Source organism: Centropristis striata, chromosome 14 (assembly GCF_030273125.1).
Source record: "Centropristis striata isolate RG_2023a ecotype Rhode Island chromosome 14, C.striata_1.0, whole genome shotgun sequence".
Lineage (NCBI taxonomy): Eukaryota > Metazoa > Chordata > Actinopteri > Perciformes > Serranidae > Centropristis > Centropristis striata.
Window position 1 is genome coordinate 33,788,278 of NC_081530.1, and position 18,531 is coordinate 33,806,808.

Sequence of the window (18,531 nt, forward strand, 5' to 3'; positions counted from 1 at the left end):
ACTTATAATAATATTAATAATAATAATAATAATAATAATAATAATAATAATAATAGATAGGATTCACAAAGCATGTAAAAGTTAATTTAATATGCTTTACATGCCTGAATAAATACAAATAAAAAATGCAGAAAAGAAAAACAGAATTCAGAGTTTGTGAGAGTTTCAGACATGAACAGGCAGTGGGAGTCAGGTGTTGACTTGAAAAGGTGTTGACTTGTTTTTTTAAACCAGTGGAGTGAGTCTAAGCTGTGGATGTTTGGAAGGAGGGAGATCCAGAGGTTGGGCAGCATTGCTAAATGTTATAAATGTTGAGGCATGCTGTGGTGTTACATGTTTTTTCAGGAGTAGAGAAAAAGAGAACATATATGGAATGAATGAAGCAGCTGTGGGTCAAGATTAAACACAAACAGAAAAGTTAAAGTTCTCTATAAAAGTATCACTCATTTATCATCTCAGTGTGAGACAGAAGTTAAACTGACAATACTTCAGCCTAACCTGAACAGCAAACTAAAGTATTTGCATATAATCATTGAGAAACAAGTCACCAGAACGTGCTAACAGAGGACAGAGATCTTTATGTTCCTTGTCAGATGCCCAAAATGGAGGGGAATGCAAATTTTGTGAGTTGAGAATGCTGTCCACATTAGTTAAAGTCCACAAATGAACCCAAGATTCACATGTGGCAAGATCCCAACACTGGTCCATCTGGATCTGAGTTCCTAGCTGCTTCTAGTCTTCCACAGTCCTCTCCATCAGCTTCTGTTTGAATCTCTTCATGCGGGCTGCTGGCTGGAGGCTCTGCCTCTTTGTTCTCCTCAGTTTGATGAAACTTTGAGGACGAGCGGCCAGCACATTTATGTCTTTTGACATGTGACAGCCAGGCAAATCTTTTGCTACAAATATGGCAGCTGAAAGGTTTCTCTCCTGTGTGGACTCTCATGTGTGACTTTAAACTTCCACTCTGTGTAAAAGTTTTCTGACAAACTGAGCAGCTGAAAGGTTTCTCTCCTGTGTGAACTCTGATGTGTTTGTTTAAACCTCCCGTGTTGTTAAAACATTTCTGACAAAAAGGGCAGCTGAAAGGGTTCTCTCCTGTGTGGACTCTCATGTGTAGCCGTAAACCCCCCCTACGGGTAAAAGATTTCTGACAAACTGAGCAGTTGAAAGGTTTCTCTCCTGTGTGGAGTCTCATGTGATTCTTTAAATCTCTTGTGTGGTAAAAAGATTTCTGACAAACTGAGCAGCTGAAAGGTTTCACTCCTGTGTGAATTATTTTGTGTGCCCTTAGATTTACACGTCGACCGAAACCTTTACCACACACTGAGCAGCTGAAAGGTTTCTCTTTTGTATGAGAAACCATGTGACTCTTCAGATTGTTTTTGGAGCTAAATCTTTTCCCACATTCAGAGCAGCTAAATCGTTTCTCACCAGCACTAAATCTGGAATTTCTGACAGGACCACCATCTTTTTTCAAACAGTTCAAACCTGACTGAGGTTCTCTGGTCTCCTTCCAATCACCACTGTCATCAGTCTCAGGTTCAGAAAAGTCTGCAGGCTCGTCGTCAGTATCAGGTTGTAAATGTGGACCTGGATCAGAGTTCCTATCTGGTTCTGGTCCTCCACAGTCCTCTCCATCAGCTTCTGTTTTTATCTTTTCCGTTTGTGTTTGCTGTGAGGACTGAGGTTTCTCTTCATCTTCTTCACTCTTCACATGGACAGGAGTGAATGTGACCCCTTGAAACTGCTCTCCCTCCTGATTGGTCCAAGGTTCCTTCTGTTCCTCTTTAATGTGTGGGGGCTCTGGCTCCTCCTGGTCCTGGTCCTGGTCCTGGTCCAGCGTGGAGCTCCTCTCCTGCTGCTCGGAGGGAACCTTCTCTTTTACCACCAACAGCTGCTGGACGTCTGCAGGAAACACAGAAACAAACTTTCAGACAACACTGCTGCCAGTAACGCAAATGTTTGACAGGCAGCAAGAAATGCCGGGAAAAAAAATTATATTTCCCAAGCAGCCACTCCAGTGGTATATGTTATTTTAATAATAAAATAACATAATACATAATGATTGTTAGATTGCAATGTTTTGTTAACAGAGCCTGAAATTCTATTTTTGTTGTTGTCGTTTATTTATTTATGTTTTATTAATCTAGGATATTTTATGCTCCAATATCGTCATAAAACTAAAACAACATTGATACGACAATACTATCATCTATCGTGATAGTCACCGGGAAAATATATCGTCCTAAAAAATGTGTTATCATGACAGGCCAAATTGGAAAGAATAAAAAAAATGTGAAGACACAAACAACCTAACCTGCTCTGTGTAACTGAAGTAAAGTAACTAACCTGCTCTGTGTAACTGAAGTAAAGTAACTAATCTGCTCTGTGTAACCAAAGTAAAGTCACTTACCTGCTCTGTTTAAGTGAAGCTGAGGGTCGAAAACAGCGTCCAGTAGTTTCCGTTGTCGCTCGTTCTTCTCTTTTGAACGACAAAGTTCCTCCTCGTACTCTGCTATCGTTCTTTCAAACAGCCCAAATATCTCTTCAGCAGCCGCAGTCAGTCGCTGCTCCACCAGCGCTCTCACCGTTTGGACTTTAGACATTTTTCACACAGTGACACCAACTTTTTCTCCACACAAACTCCTTCAGAAACACAGTTTGCTCTCCATCAAACAGTCACTCTGACTAACGCCGCGGTGCTAACCAGCTAGCATGCTAAGCTAACTTGAATGTGTTTGTAGTCTACCGGGAGATGAGTCAGAGGTAAAACATCCAGAAAGAAAAGGTGAACAGCACAAAGTCCATACAGACACGTTTATCCGGACACACAGAGGCTCTGACGGACCACAACACAAACTTTCTCACTAACATTAAAGAAACCGCTACTAGCTGCCGTCTTGATTAAACAGCGTGAAGTTAGCCGCAGTACAGACGACAGCTTCCGGGGCAGAGGAGACGATGGGTTTCAAAATAAAAAGCCCAACATTTCTGAAATGACAGACTTCCTCTGACAAACACACAGGAAGATAAATTGTCAAAATAGACTCGAAAAAAATTCTCAAGGTTGTTGTTTTTGATGCTTCTAGCCACAATATGGGTCATAATAATAATACTAATACTACTACTACTACTACTAATAATAATAATAGTGATGACAATAATATAATACTACTACTACTATTACTACTTATAATAATAATAATAATAATAATAATAATAGATAGGATTCACAAAGCATGTAAAAGTTAATTTAATATGCTTTACATGCCTGAATAAATACAAATAAAAAATGCAGAAAAGAAAAACAGAATTCAGAGTTTGTGAGAGTTTCAGACATGAACAGGCAGTGGGAGTCAGGTGTTGACTTGAAAAGGTGTTGACTTGGTTTTTTAAACCAGTGGAGTGAGTTAAAGCTGTGGATGTTTGGAAGGAGGGAGATCCAGAGGTTGGGCAGCAATGCTAAATGTTATTAATGTTGAGGCATGCTGTGGTGTTACATGTTTTTTCAGGAGTAGAGAAAAAGAGAAACATATATGAAATGAATGAAGCAGCGGTGGGTCAAGATTAAACACAAACAGAAAAGTTAAAGTTCTCTATAAAAGTATCACTCATTTATCATCTCCGGTGCAGAAAGAAAAGCTGTTTAACAAAGCAGGAAACTCTGTGAATGACATTTAAACTTGATTAAACTGGACTGAGGTTCTCTGGTCTCCTTCCAATCACAACTGTCATCAGTCTCAGGTTCAGGAGAATTCCCAGTCTTCTAATCAGTATCTGGTCCATCTGGATCTGAGTTCCTGACTTTTTCTGGTCTTCCACAGTCTTCTCCATCAGCTTCTGTTTGAATCTCTTCATGCGGGCTGCTGGCTGGAGGCTCTGCCTCTTTGTTCTCCTCAGTTTGATGAAACTTTGAGGATGAGCGGCCAGCACATTTATGTCTTTTGACATGTGAACTCCGGTTAAATCTTTTGTTATAAGTATGGCAACTGAAAGGTTTCTCTCCTGTGTGAGTTCTCATGTGTGACTTCAGATCCCCACCACAAATGAAACCTTTACCACACACTGAGCAGCTGAAAGGTTTCTCTCCTGTGTGAACTTTGATGTGTAGCTTTAAAGTTCCACTCTGTTTAAAAGATTTCTTAAAAAAATTAGGCAGCTGAAAGGTTTCTCTTATGTGTGGACTCTCATGTGTGTCTTTAAAGTTGCCCTGTATGCAAGGGGTTTCTGACAAATTGAGCAGCTGAAAGGTTTCTCTCTTGTATGAACTCTGGTGTGTAGCTTTAAAGTTCCACTCTGTGTAAAAGATTTTTTACAAACTGAGCAGCTGAAAGGTTTCTCTCCTGTGTGGAGTCTCATGTGATTCTTTAAATTTCCTGTGTGGTAAAAAGATTTCTGACAAACTGAGCAGTTGAAAGGTTTCACTCCTGTGTGAATTTTTTTGTGTGCCCTTAGATTTACACGTCGACCGAAACCTTTACCACACACTGAGCAGCTGAAAGGTTTCTCTTTTGTATGAGAAACCATGTGACTCTTCAGATTGTCTTTGGAGCTAAATCTTTTCCCACACTCAGAGCAGCTAAATCGTTTCTCACCAGCACTTAATCTGGAATCCCTGACAGGACCGTCATCTTTTTTCAAACAGTTCAAACCTGACTGAGGTTCTCTGGTCTCCTTCCAATCAGCACTGTCATCAGTCTCAGGTTCAGAAGAGTCTGCAGGCTCGTCCTCAGTATCAGGTTGTAAATTTGGATCAGAATCAGAGTTCCTGTCTGGTTCTGGTCCTCCACAGTCCTCTACATCAGATTCTGCTTCCATCTGTTCAGTTTGTGTTTGATGAAGATGTGAGGACTGAGGTTTCTCTTCATCTTCTTCATTCTTCACAGGGACAGGAGTGAATGTGAGCCCCTGAAGCTGCTCTCCCTTCTGACTGGTCCAAGGTTCCTTCAGTTCCTCTTTAATGTGTGGGGGCTCTGGCTCCTCCTGGTCCTGGTCTAGACTGCAGCTCCTCTCCTGCTGCTCAGAGGGAACCTCTCCTTCACTCACCGACAGCTGCTGGACGTCTGCAGGAAACACAGAAACACACAGTAAGGAAAAATACAGTCTGTGTATTCATTGCTGTTTGACACAGATTGTTGAAACTACAGCTCCCAAAATGCTTTGGGAATATCATCAGGAACCATAACTTAAATTACTAACATGCTCTGTGTAAGTGGAGTAAATTAACTAAACTGCATTACAGCAATGTTACACACAGTAAGTACTGTAGCTGCAGCTATCAAATTTTTGGGTAATCCAGTATTCTATAGAATATTCCATCGATTAATCAAGTAATCGGATAAAACACTTTTGCTTAATTAAAGCCCAATTAAAAATAAACAACAGAAAACAAGACAGACCATTTTATAATAAAAACCAATTTGTTTCCTTCTTAAGAAAAATTGACATTTATCATACATATTATGCAAAGTAGTAAACCGTTTCATTCAAAATTTCCAATAAAAATAAATAAAATTACTTCAAACATTTCCTGAGACACAAAATTAAATAAAAATCAACAAAATTGTTTCCAACTTGTATCAAAAATAAATATATAAAAATACAGATTCTTAAACACTGCCTTTAAATTGTGCAACCTCACATTCAGGATCAGCCCCAATATGTTTTAACAGAAAAGCTTGGCTGTGGACCAGGACTTGGAACAAGAGTCTTACACCCCCTTTACAATCTCTCTTGACTTGTGTGTGCAAGCCTTTTGAAGCACTTGGTTGCAGTGAAGGAAGGTGAGCCTATCTACACGTTAGGGGTGGGCGAAATGGCCCTAAAAGAATATCACGATATTTAAGGGTATTTTGCCATAACGATATTCTTGACGATATTAAAAACTACTGAAAAATATATATAAAATATGATTTTTTTAGTCTGTATAGATAATTAAAAAACAATCAATCAATCATAAATCTAAAATGTAGTGTTAATTGCAAATATCAAAAGTTGCCAAATACAAAACATTTACTCTTAACTCTTGAGTACAAGTAAATAATAAAAAAAAATAACCATCTAGGGGGCATGCACCCCTTGGGATTAAATTTTGTACATTTTTAAGTAAAATGCATCAATCTTGTCCAATTTTAGAGCCAAATGTTTATCATTTAACCTTTTATTTATACAGGTAATCTCATTGAGACACAGGGTCTCATTCTCAAGAGAGACCTGATAAATGTAAGCTATCATCTCATTGTACATTTTTCACAGTCAATGTCCCCATGGAGAATTTTTTTTCATAAAAGCCCAAATTTGGTGGCCTCTAACACATTCTAATGCCACTATTCCATCATATACAATTATCTTAATCATTACCTATTTTAATTAATTATTGTACAGGAGGATAAAGGCTCTTGTTACATATTTAACTTTACTGTAACTCTACTGTAACACTACTATAACTGCTATTTTACAGCAGCTATGTTACACACAGTAACTACAGGTATTTTACATACCACAGTCCTCTCCACCAGCTTCTGATTTCTGTTCAGTTTGTGTTTGATGAAGCTGTGAGGACTGAGGTTTCTCTTCATCTTCTTCACTCTTCACAGGGACAGGAGTGAATGTGAGCCCCTGAAGCTGCTCTCCCTCCTGACTGGTCCAAGGTTCCTCCTGTTCCTCTTTAATGTGTAGGGGCTCTCGGTCCTCCTGGTCCTGGTCCAGACTGCAGCTCCTCTTCTGCTGCTCAGAGGGAAACTCTTCTTCACTCACCAACAGCTGCTGGACGTCTGCAGGAAACAAAGAAACACACAGTAAGCAAAATACAGTCTGTGTATTCCTCGCTGTTTGACAGAGATAATTGAAACTACAGCTCCCAAAATGCTTTGGGAATATCAACAGGAACCATAACTTAATTTACAAACCTGCTCTGTGTAACTGAAGTAAAGTAACTAACCTGCTCTGTGTAACTGAAGTAAAGTAACTAACCTGCTCTGTGTAAGTGAAGCTGAGGGTTGAAAACAGCGTCCAGTAGTTTCTGTTGTCGCTCGTTCTTCTCTTTTGAACGACAAAGTTCCTCCTCGTACTCTGCTATCGTTCTTTCAAACAGCCCAAGTATCTCTTCAGCAGCCGCAGTCAGTCGCTGCTCCACCAGCGCTCTCACCGTTTGGACTTTAGACATTTTTCACACAATGACACCAACTTTTCTCCACACAAACTCCGTCAGAAACACAGTTTGCTCTCCCTCAGTCACTCTGACTAGCGGTGCTAACCAGCTAGCATGCTAAGCTAACTTGAATGTGTTTGTAGTCTACCGGGAGATGAGTCAGAGGTAAAACATCCAGAAAGAAAAGGTGAACAGCACAAAGTCCATTCAGACACGTTTATCCGGACACACAGAGGCTCTGACGGACCACAACACAAACTTTCTCACTAACAATAAAGAAACCGCTACTTGCTTCCGTCTTGATTAAACAGCGTGAAGTTAGCCGCAGTACAGACGACAGCTTCCGGGGCAGAGGAGTTGATGGGTTTCAAAATAAAAAGCCCAAAATTTCTGAAATGACAGACTTCCTCTGACAAACACACAGGAAGATAAATTGTCAAAATAGACTTAGGACACAGGAAGATTAAAGAAAATTTCAAAATACACACAGGAGAAACTGTAGGTGGAAACAGCACCTGCTCAGACTCCCCCTGCCTCATCTGCTTTCATTCAAGATCTTTGTTACGTATTAACAAGAAATAAAATAATTTTACTGCCCAATTTGCTTTATTGGTCCACCTCTTTTTCTTCTAGGTTTCTTAATCACTGTGAGGCCTGAACTGAACCGTGCCGACAACTTGATATATCAGCTTCAGTAAAAGTTTCTGCAGATGACAGCTTTGTATTTAAAGCCTTGAAGCTCCAGTTTTATAACTTAAATCATGGTGTTTTGTTTTTTCTCTGGTCTCCTGTGGTCCATCAGTGCTGTCCTGGCAGCAGCTCTTCAGTGTCTCCATCTCCATCCTGCAGGTCGTCTCGTTGTTGTCTGTGATGAGGCTCAGGACGGGCATTTGAACAGCTTCAAGATGATTCTTTGAAAAATAGGAAAAACTATTTTTTCATTCCTATAGCAGCTGACCTGTACGGAAGAGGTTTGGGGCCACGTAGGAGAACGCTTTTTGAAAAAAAAAAAAGTTGAAATGACGAGAATAAGTGAACTTTTTGTGTTGCAAAAGATGTTCACAGACTGGTTGTTCTTGTGTCAGTAAATCATCAGAGGACCATTGTTTTCTATCCAACACTTCAACCTGGTTTTCATCACATCATAAAATGAGCAATAACCAATAATAATGAACAACATTTCAGGTGCAGCACAACCAAACCCCGACAAATAAATTAGATATTCTTGGTAGAAGCTGCCACAACTATTGTTTTGGGAAAATCTGCTTTCATGTCATTTATGTGATTTTTTTTTCACATACTACAGTCATGGGAAAAATGATTAGACCATCCTTGTTTTCTCTAGTTTCTTGTTCATTTTAATGTCTGGTACAACTAAAGGTACATTTGTTTGGACAAATATACAGATAACAACAACTGATTAGCTGACGTTTTGCTGTGCACATGTCAGAAATGAACTCATTGTAAAAGGTAAACACTCTCTCCTTGAAGCTCCCCGGACCACAAATATTCATGTCAGATTTGGTGCACAAGGTTTAAAAAAAAACAAAAAAAAACGGAATTATCCGCCACTGAACCCCTTTTTTGTTTTTATTTTTCAGCTACAGGGAACTTTTAACTGGTTATTAAACACATTATGACCTACAGAAACTACCAACCAACAGGGAGAACGTCAGGCGTTTCTAGTGTCATCGGATCTAAAATACGCATAAAGGAGGTTAATGTTCATGTTTTTATTAGACAGTTTAACGTACAAGAGGAGATCTTTACAGATAGGGCTGGTTGGATCTCAACACATTTCCATAAACATGCATGGATATATATAGATGAGAGAAGAAATGTTGTAAATACAGCAAATACAAGAACAATCCTGTAAAACTACATCACCTTATCATATAAAAACAGATCGAACAATATCACAACTAGAACAGCTTTCTGACTCTGTTGTGCTCATTTCAAACATGTCCAGAAGTTTTTGGACCCTCCAGAGTTTTACTGCTGCTGCGTTCCAACGCACGTCTGATTTCTGACATGTGACGGCCCGGTGGAGCTTTTGTTTTAAAATGTTTTTAGCGTGTGAGGGGTTTCTCCTCCAGTTCTTTAAAAATGTATTTGGATCAGAGTTCTTGTCTGGTTCTGGTTCTGCACAGTCCACTCCCATCAGCTTTTTTTGAAAAAAAAAAAAAAAAAAAAAAAAAAAAAAAAAAAGTAATAGAACATAAAAAGTACAGTAACAGAACAGGCAAGTGAGGCCAAAAGCTTAACAGGCTGATCACAGGTTTGATTAAGACATCAAAATAAATCAAACTTAACTGATTACAATTTTGAATACAAAAATAATTTTAAAGAATAATTTCTTTGAAGTATCACACAACAAAAGTAATATGAAACTAAGTAATCATAAAATAAACAAAAGGAAATAACAGATTAAACCTCATAGCAGTTCTACAGGGTCCGGTCAATTTTGTTTCAGATCGTGGTTTTATATATTTTAGAGTAAACTGATTCTGGGTCTGGTTTTAACAAGTGGAATGTGACAGTGTCTTGTCTGTATATTGTTGTTAGAATGAATATCTGAGTTAAACTGAAAATATCCCAAGAAAAATGAGGTCAGGCTTTCAAACTATTGGACCGCTTCATAAACAAATTCAAAAGTTTGCATCCTGTTGGATACAATTTTAAATTTATGAAACTATAAGGCAGATTTGCTGCCTGAAACGTGTTGGCCCAATAAAACACAATACAACAAAAGGAAATACATGGATATATTAATATATAATAAAGCAAAAGAAAACTCTTAGTGTGAATTATGGTCCCAATTTTGTAATAAAAAATGTAATCAACATAAACTAAACTGTTTGTCTATAAGAGCACCTTAAATGAGGGTACTAGAGACTTGAGTGATGGTGCCCAATCCATCTTTGGGGATACCCGAAGCTAAATTATAAAAAGAGTTTTCTTAATATACAGACACAGTGAGGTCAACTTTGTGTTCTTTACATGCATCAGAATGTTGTTGTGGTTTGGTTTAGACAGAAACAGACTGGTATCATCAGCAAATAAAATAACAAAAACAGTTTGGAAGACAGAGGCTAGGTCGTTTCTAAAATTCAGAAAATTAAGTGGGCCAAGGGTTGAACCTTGTGGGATGCCACACACTGTTTTTTATTTCTTAAGTACTCACTTAACCATTAAAGTACTGAACCGTAAAAACATATTTGCTTGGTAAATTTTCATGATTAAAATTCTTAATGTGTATTCATTCTTATCGAGGACTGATGAGTAGTTTCTGCAAAATCCTCGCTGTTCCTTATAAGATGTCAGCTGATACTAAATATTAAATAAATCAGATTGGGATTGGGGCAGACAACATCCATGTTTTATCATTGCCTCATCACTTTCAAAATTCTTATTTGGAGTGGCAGAAATTATAAAAAAGAGTGTTCTTAATATATAGACACAGCGTGGTCATCTTTGTGTTCCTTACATGCATCTGAATTCTGTTGTTGTTTTTTAGACAGAAACAGACTGGTATCATCAGCAAATAATAACAAAAACAGTTTGGAAGACAGAAGCTACGTTGTTTATAAAATTCTGAAAAAGAAGTGAGCCCAGGATTGAACCTTGTGGGATGCCACATACTGGTTGTTTTTTTCTTAAAGTACTCACTTAATTGTTAGAGTACTGAACTGTAAAAAGACATTTGCTTTGTAAATTTTCATGATTAACTGTATCAAAAACTTTTGATAAATCAAGGAAAATTCTGACTGTGTATTCATTGTTATCTCGGGCTGATGAATAGTTTCTGCAAAGTCCTTGCTGTTGCTTATAAAATGTTGTTTTCACCTGTACACTTCAGCTGCTGGCTGGAGGTTCTGCCTCTCTGTTCTCCTCAGTTTGACTCTGACGGAGCCGTGCGGACTGAGAACCAACACACCGATGGTTTACAAGCTCATTCCAAGTGTATCTTTCTTCACAGACACTGCAGGTGAAGGGTTTTGCTCCTGGATGAGTTCTCATGTGTTTCTTTAAATGTCCATTCTGTGTGAAAGACTTCTCACAGACTGGGCAGCTGAAAGGTTTCTCTCCTCTATGGATTCTCATGTGTTCCTTCAGATTTCCCTTGTAGCCAAATCGTTTCCCGCATTCAGAACAGCTATATGGTTTCTCACCAGCACTACATCTCGAATCACTGTCACCAACTTCAGCATCTGATTCTATCTGTTCAGTTGAGCTGCTGGCAGGAAACTCTGCCTCGATCTTCTCTGTTCTCAGAGTTTGAAACTGTGAGGACTGATGATCGACACACTGATGATTCTTAAGGTCGTAACGGCAAGTAAATCTTTGGTCACAAGTGCTGCAGCTGAATCTCTCTTCTTCTGCTTCAGTTTCAATTTTCACCTTAAGATTTCCACTCTCACTGAAAGCTTCATCACACTCCGAGTAGCTGAAGGGTTCCTCTCCCATTTGAATTTTCATGTCTGTCTGTAAGTTTTCACTGTCTTCCAAAGGGATCTGATAGACTGATGGGCGGAAGGGTTTCTCATCACTCACTTCATATTCTGTTTCCATCTGTGTAGCTGAGCTGCTGGCTGGAGGCTCTCTGTTCTCCTCAGTTTGACTCTGATGAAGCTGTGACGACTGAGGACAAACACACTGATGGTTTCTGAGCTGATAAAGCCAAGTGAATCTTTCGTCACAAGCACTGCAGCTGAATCTTTTTTCCCCCGTGTGAGTTCTCATGTGTTCCTTCAGAGTTCCTTTAAGGCCAAATCTTTTCCCACACTCAGAGCAGCCAAAAGGTTTCTCTCCGGTATGCGTTCTCATGTGTGTCTTCAGATTTCCACTTTCAGTAAATCGCTTGCCACACACTGAGCAGCTGAAAGGTTTCTCTCCTGTGTGGGTTCTCATGTGTTCCTTCAGAGAACCCTTGAGGCCAAATCTTTTGTCACACTCAGAGCAGCTGAACGGTTTCTCTCCCGTGTGCGTGATCATGTGTGTCTTCAGATTTCCACTTTCAGTAAAACGTTTTCCACACACCGGGCAGCTATAAGGCTTCTCTCCCGTGTGGATTTTCATGTGTGACTGTAAATTTCCGCTCTCTGCAAAAGATTTCTTACAGACTGAGCAGCTGAACGGTTTCTCTCCTGTGTGGGTTCTCAGGTGTCTCTGTAAACTTCCGCTCTTTGAAAAAGCTTTCTTACAGACTGAACACCTGAATAGTTTCTCTCCAGCGTGGACTCTCATGTGTTCCTTCAAATTTGTCTTGCAGCCAAATCTTTCCCCACACTCAGAGCAGCTTAATGGTTTCTCATTGACAGAAACTTTGTAATTTTTCTTAGAGTTTAAACCTGACTGAGGTTCTCTGGTCTCCTTCCAATCACCCCCGTCCTCTGTCTTTACTTCAGAAGCATCTCGAGTTTTCTCATTAGTATAGAAATGTCTCTTTGGATTCCTGTCATATACTTTATTTTTTATCAGTAAGTTTAAACCTGACTGACGTTGCCTGTTCTCTGTCCAAAAATCACTATCAACACTGTCATCAGTATCTGATGACTTCCCGTCTGGTTCTGGTCCTCCACAGTCCTCTCCACCAACTTCTGTTTCCATCTGTTCAGTCTGTGTTTGATGAAGCTGTGAGGACTGAGGTTTCTCTTCATCTTCTTCACTCTTCACAGGGACAGGAGTGAATGTGAACTTGGTGATATCAGCCTCCTCCAGCCCCTGAAGCTGCTCTCCCTCCCGACTAACCCAGAGTTCCTCCTGTTCCTCTTTAATGTGTGGGGGCTCCGGGTCCTCCTGGTCCAGCCTGGAGGGAACCTCTTCTGTATTCACCAACAGCTGCTGGACTTCTGCAGGAAACACAGAAATACACAGAGAGATGTTGTCATTCACTGAGCACCAAACAGCTTCAGTGTTCACTCAGATCTCTTTACAACTTCTGGAAGGAACTGAAATATCACGATGCATTAGTTCTGCTTTTAGACTTTTTGTTGAATAATTGGTTCCCTGTACATACTGTTAGAATGACGTGAGCTGTGATGAGAATGGGAACTTCAGATTTTGTTGTTCTATAATAGTTTCTTACATGGGGTGTATATTTGTATCACCTGAACAAACACAGGTATATTATTATACTTTAATTAACAAAGTATAAAGCTGTCAGGAACCGAAAATACAAACAAAAGACACAGGTTTCTATGGAAATGTACAATTTTTTACCATTTATACACAAAAAAAAACAGCAGAAAAAAGAATAACTAATAAAACTACAAAACAGTCTATTTGCATGTAAATTAAAAATAGTAATAGTTTTCATTGTAGAAAGAAAATTCCCAGTTTAAAAATGGTCTAGAAACATAAAAGGCACACTGTGAAAGCTCCTATCATTGAACTTTAAATGGCTTTCTCAGCTTGTTTACATATCATATATGAATAAAGTTATTACTGTAAATAAAACATGGAGCCAAGAGTGTCTGCGACCCGAGACTGGAGCCATGAAGGAGATCAGGATGCCAGCGTGGAAACATTTTCACCAGAGACAGTTAAGAGTCCCAGAGTCACCAAAGTAAAAGCTGGACCCATTTTTCACAGAACACGTCTTCTGAACATTCTGACACAACAAATCAGGAGAAAATTAACATTGTTTATAAACAAAAATGGACACGACAGTTTTTCTGGACTCAATAAATTGTTGTTTACATGAGTGTTTGTTTACATAATACTAGGGTTGTCAAAAGTATCGATACTAAAACGTTGTATCCGGATACGATACTCATTTTCAAAAGTATCGAGTGTCTGAAGCTTGTTATCATAGTTGCAGTTTCTTTTTGCACAACTGTTTTTATTATAAATATTTAACCTGTGGTTCTGTTCATTTTTACATGTTGCATTTTTCTTGTTAATAAAAATATTTCTGTTAAATTTTGGGGTCTTTGTTTTTATCCTTGTGGTATCGAAAATGATATCGAGTATCGAATATTTTCCTGAGTATCGGTATCGAGTTGAACATTTTAGTATCGTGATGGATATTTTATAGTGTGTCACTCACAAGTTTCATATTTTATTTATCTTCTGATTCGCCATGGAGTTAAAAATCTGTTTTATTGTGGATCTGAACAACAAAAAGACCACAAACGTCTTTCTACATTTATAATAATGTAAAGAAAAATAATTCTAGAAGCTTTTTTCCCCCTTTCATGATCTGTTATTTCCCCCATTCAGATTTATTATGGATATTATTAAAGTAAAAGAAAATGAATTTAGGTTTGATTTGAGTGACATCATTTACATTTTCCTTTAATCATCTAACCTAATAAAACATTGGCTGGTGTTCAGCGGGCACAATCATGTTCTGGGATATTAAATAATGAATTTATCACCAGGATTGTCTATATACAGACGCAAATAATAATAATAAATAATATAATATAAAGGCATCCCCGTGTCCCTGAGCAGGACACAGTTTACAGTATAAATGGGTCAATGACGTGATCTAACCCAGTGTCAGTTGGTGTAACCAGTAATTTTTTCCCCATAAAAAATCTGATTATATACAGGAAAATAAATGAGAAAAAAATACAATCCCTGTTTACATTGCAACTTTATGGTATATAACAGGATTTTTACATAATTTGTCAAAACTTTTGATAAAAATGGCTGTATTTAGAATATGTTCTGCTCAATATTGATGAAATGTGTAAATGTAGATATACCTTTTTTTAAATGAAATAATTATATGTATAAGTCCACTTAAATACAATGTAGGTGGATGAAGTATTTTTTATTATTATATTTATCTTTTTTTTTGTGGTTACACAATTTTTGTGTATTATTTATTTATTTGTACATTCAGCTTTACTTTGAAACTTTATTTAGCCTAAGAGTATAAATTACTTAATTTTTTTTGTTGACAACTTCCCTGACGCACAAATACATTTTTTTTCTGGTAATTTCTACCTTTTTCTTGTATTTTTATTTTTTCTCTTGTAATTTTGAGCTGTGATCCGCTGCTGCCGTCATTAGACACTTGACTTGATCAAAAATTTAATAAAACCCAATAATGTAACAACTTCACCAATAATATATCCTTTTATTTTTATTTTCTATCTCTAACTCTGTTTTTGGATTGAGTTTTTATTACTATTTTATTGTTTTACTGTTTTTAGTATTTTATTGTTTTAATTGTTTTTATTTATACCCATTTGTGTATGATTTTATTCTATTTTAATAACTGTACAGCACTTTGGTCAACTGGGGTTGTTTTTAAATGTGCTCTATAAATAAACTTTGACTTGACCAATAACGTAATAAAATTAATCAACATATCAAAAGCAAAAAAATAATCATTTTTATAACTAAACCAGTGACTGTATAATGGAAAATCTGATATAAACATGATAGTGACATCACCAGCAGATAGCGCTGCAGAAATAATGTCACGTCAACAAAACAGGATTTCAATCTTTAATCTTAGAAACAACAAACAACTTCAGGAACCCCAAAAAGGAGTTTAATATAAAATAACGTAATGTCAGTTGTGATCAAGTTTTGTCATTTTGATGTTGACATTTTTATTCAGTCTTTATTTATACAAGTAAATCTCATAATACAGGAGCATCTCAATACATTAGAATATGATGGAAAAGTCCATTTCCAGTAAGTCAAACAGCCCCAAACAAGTATTGAGTCATATAGATGGACATACTTTTCAAAAGGCCAACATTTCCATATTAAACATACTTTTTAAAATTAGTCTTTTGTCATTTTAATTTTTTTTTTGAGACACTGACTTTTAGGTCTTCATTAAATGTAAGAAATAATCATTATAATTAGAATAAATTAAATAAATGAAGACATGAAATGTTTCATTCTGTGTGTAATGGATCTATATAATGTGTTTTTTCCACTTTTTTTTTTAATTGAAAATTTTTGAATTACTGACATTAATCAACTTTTCTATGATATTCTACTTCATTGAGATGCACCTGTATATTCTAAGAAGCACCGGTCACTATAATAAATTGCGTCTGAAGGGTGTTTATTCCTTTTATAACACTGTTAATTCAATGAGGTCAATTTAATTTACACAAATGTAAATTTGCCAAATCATCCCTCTGTTTAAACGTTTTTCTACTTGATTTTTATTACATTAATACAATCTCTGGAATAACTAATAACAACACTGCAAAAAACATTAAGCTATCCAAGTATTTTCTTCTTATATCTAGTAATAGTATCTTAATTATATTGTTTTGAATATAATTTACCTACTGACCACTAGTATGTGCTTATTGAATTATAAGTATTATTATTATGTGCTTATGTAATTATCTTATTGTTTGAAGACTGGTTTTTAGGATTGAAATTGTGAGCTTTTTCATGCTTTTCAAGCTATTCAACTGTTGAATATGGTGAGTTTTTCCCTAAAATACTGGCTCCAATTGAGAGTTTTAGTTGCATGAAGTTTTAATGTAATTTCATTTTCTTCCACCAAAACGTGCTTGTTCCAAGTATTGCTGGCTTATTTTTAATGTCACTACAGTCGGGCTATTCAAGCCACAATTGCTCAAAATAAGTATATTTGGATTTATTTCAAGACATCATTGGTTTTTCCCATGCCTAGATTTACTTTTTTACTTATTTAAAGAATTGTTACAAAGAAAAAATTACTTACTGCACTGACAGATAATTTCACTTGTTTCGAACATGTGTTTGCTTAATTCTCGTTATTCTTATTTTTTTGTCAGTTGGTTTTTGCAGTGAATAACTTTTACTTGATTGTTTTGTATTTGTTTTCGTGATTTTGATATTTTTGATTTATTGTTTTGATGTTGCCAGTATGTCAGCTGACTCAACTGAACTCAACTTTATTTGTAAAGCACTTTATTTGTACAGCCGCAACAAATTGCTGTACATAAACAAGCAAACAAGAACAATAAAATAAATAAAACAGGAAATGAACACGAAAATAAATAGTTTCATTGCTTTAAAAATATATATATATATATTTAAAAAAACAATAAATAAAAACAAACCATAAAAACACTAAAACAGAGCAGAGTCTCATGCGTGGTTGAAAGCCAAGGAATAAAAATAGGTTATCAGATGAGTTTTAAAAATGGACACTATGTCACTTGACTTAGAGTAAGATGTCAATTTGACGTTGAAAGTGATATAATAACCAAATATCAGTCAAGATATGTAATTACATTATTGTTAAAGTGGGCTTTTATTACATTTTCCATCGAGTTAAGTGCAAATTTTATTAAATTTTCAGGCGTTATTATATTATCAGGATATTATTGCATTATATGGTGCTTTAAGATGTCAATTTGACGTTGAAAGTGATATAATAACCAAATATCAGTCAAGATTTAATTACATTATTGTTGAAGTTATTACACTATTGGCTTTTATTACATTTTCCATCGAGTTAAGTGCAAATTTTATTACATTTTCAGGCGTTATTACATTATCAGGATATTATTGCATTATATGGTGCTACAGGGCTTTTAGCGTTAAACTCTGACCGACTGAGAGTTTGAAGCACTGACCTGCTGCCTGAGAGTGAAGCTGAGGTTTCACTAAAGCGTCCAGTAGTTTCTGTTGTCGCTCGTTCTTCTCTCTTGAACGACAAAGTTCCTCCTCGTACTCTGCTATCGTTCTTTCAAACAGCCCAAATATCTCTTCAGCAGCCGCAGTCAGTCGCTGCTCCACCAGCGCTCTCACCGTTTGGACTTTAGACATTTTTCACACAGTGACATTAACTTTTTCTCCACACAAACTCCGTCAGAAACACAGTTTGTTTCTCTCCTTGCAGACACGGCTACGTCTGCACGGACGCCATTTTTGTTTTAACAGTGTGAAGTTAGCCGCAGTGGGGTGAAATGCTTCCGGGGGCAGCAGAGCAGCTGCGTTTCAAAATAAAAGACTGAAATTACAGGGTCATCCAGAAAGGGCGATAAACTATGGAAAATGTCTGTGTGTTCATAAATCACGCCAACAAAAGGACACAAAATGACCAAAAAAGACACAAAATTACAAAAAAGGACGCAAAATGACTGAAGAAAGCTAAATTACTTTGAAAAAAAGACAAAAAAAATGACCAAAAAAGACAGAATTACCAAAAAAGACACAAAATTATTTAAAAAATACACAAAATTATTTAAAAAAGACACAAAATTACCAAAAAAGTAATAAAAGGGACCTTTCACACACAACACGGTAAAGTGCCATTCATATCAAACTCACATTAAACTTTCATATCAAGGTGGGGGCCACAAAATATCGTCACAAGGGCCGCAATTGGCGGAGTTCATGAAAGCACCTGCACGTTACTTCTTCATGACGTTAAGACATAAAAATGAAGCAACATTAAG

At 36.9% G+C, this 18,531-nt stretch overlaps 2 protein-coding genes across 2 annotated transcripts; both read right to left on the reverse strand.

The window, feature by feature from the left end:
* Positions 1-84: 84 nt before the first annotated feature.
* Positions 85-17,988, reverse strand: LOC131984386 (zinc finger protein 184-like). Its single transcript, XM_059349229.1, has 7 exons — positions 17,707-17,988; positions 11,014-13,002; positions 6,757-6,773; positions 5,047-5,063; positions 3,730-3,910; positions 2,414-2,501; positions 85-1,905 (listed from the first exon to the last, which is right to left on the reverse strand). Exons 1-7 carry the CDS (start codon positions 17,897-17,899, stop codon positions 677-679), a joined length of 3,714 nt encoding a protein of 1,237 aa, XP_059205212.1. The 5' UTR covers positions 17,900-17,988; the 3' UTR covers positions 85-676.
* On the reverse strand, positions 3,252-7,594 carry LOC131984843 (zinc finger protein 239-like). The gene is made up of 3 exons (XM_059349827.1): positions 6,973-7,594; positions 6,501-6,773; positions 3,252-5,063 (listed from the first exon to the last, which is right to left on the reverse strand). The coding sequence occupies exons 1-3, from the start codon at positions 7,163-7,165 to the stop codon at positions 4,174-4,176; spliced, it is 1,356 nt and encodes a 451-aa protein (XP_059205810.1). The 5' UTR covers positions 7,166-7,594; the 3' UTR covers positions 3,252-4,173.
* Positions 17,989-18,531: the final 543 nt, after the last annotated feature.

What these genes read in the sequence shown, in the direction of transcription:
- LOC131984843 (XM_059349827.1), bottom strand. Translation starts at nt 7,165, where the DNA reads ATGTCTAAAGTCCAAACGGTGAGAGCGCTGGTGGAGCAGCGACTGACT. An exon ending in GCTTCACTTACACAGAGCAG is followed by an intron (nt 6,774 to 6,972) that starts GTTAGTTACTTT and finishes TGTTTCCTGCAG; the next exon opens with ACGTCCAGCAGCTGTTGGTG. An exon ending in AGCTGGTGGAGAGGACTGTG is followed by an intron (nt 5,064 to 6,500) that starts GTATGTAAAATA and finishes TGTTTCCTGCAG; the next exon opens with ACGTCCAGCAGCTGTCGGTG.
- LOC131984386 (XM_059349229.1), bottom strand. Translation starts at nt 17,899, where the DNA reads ATGTCTAAAGTCCAAACGGTGAGAGCGCTGGTGGAGCAGCGACTGACT. An exon ending in GCTTCACTCTCAGGCAGCAG is followed by an intron (nt 13,003 to 17,706) that starts GTCAGTGCTTCA and finishes TGTTTCCTGCAG; the next exon opens with AAGTCCAGCAGCTGTTGGTG. An exon ending in TGAACCTGAGACTGATGACA is followed by an intron (nt 2,502 to 3,729) that starts GTTGTGATTGGA and finishes GAGTACGAGGAG; the next exon opens with GAACTTTGTCGTTCAAAAGA.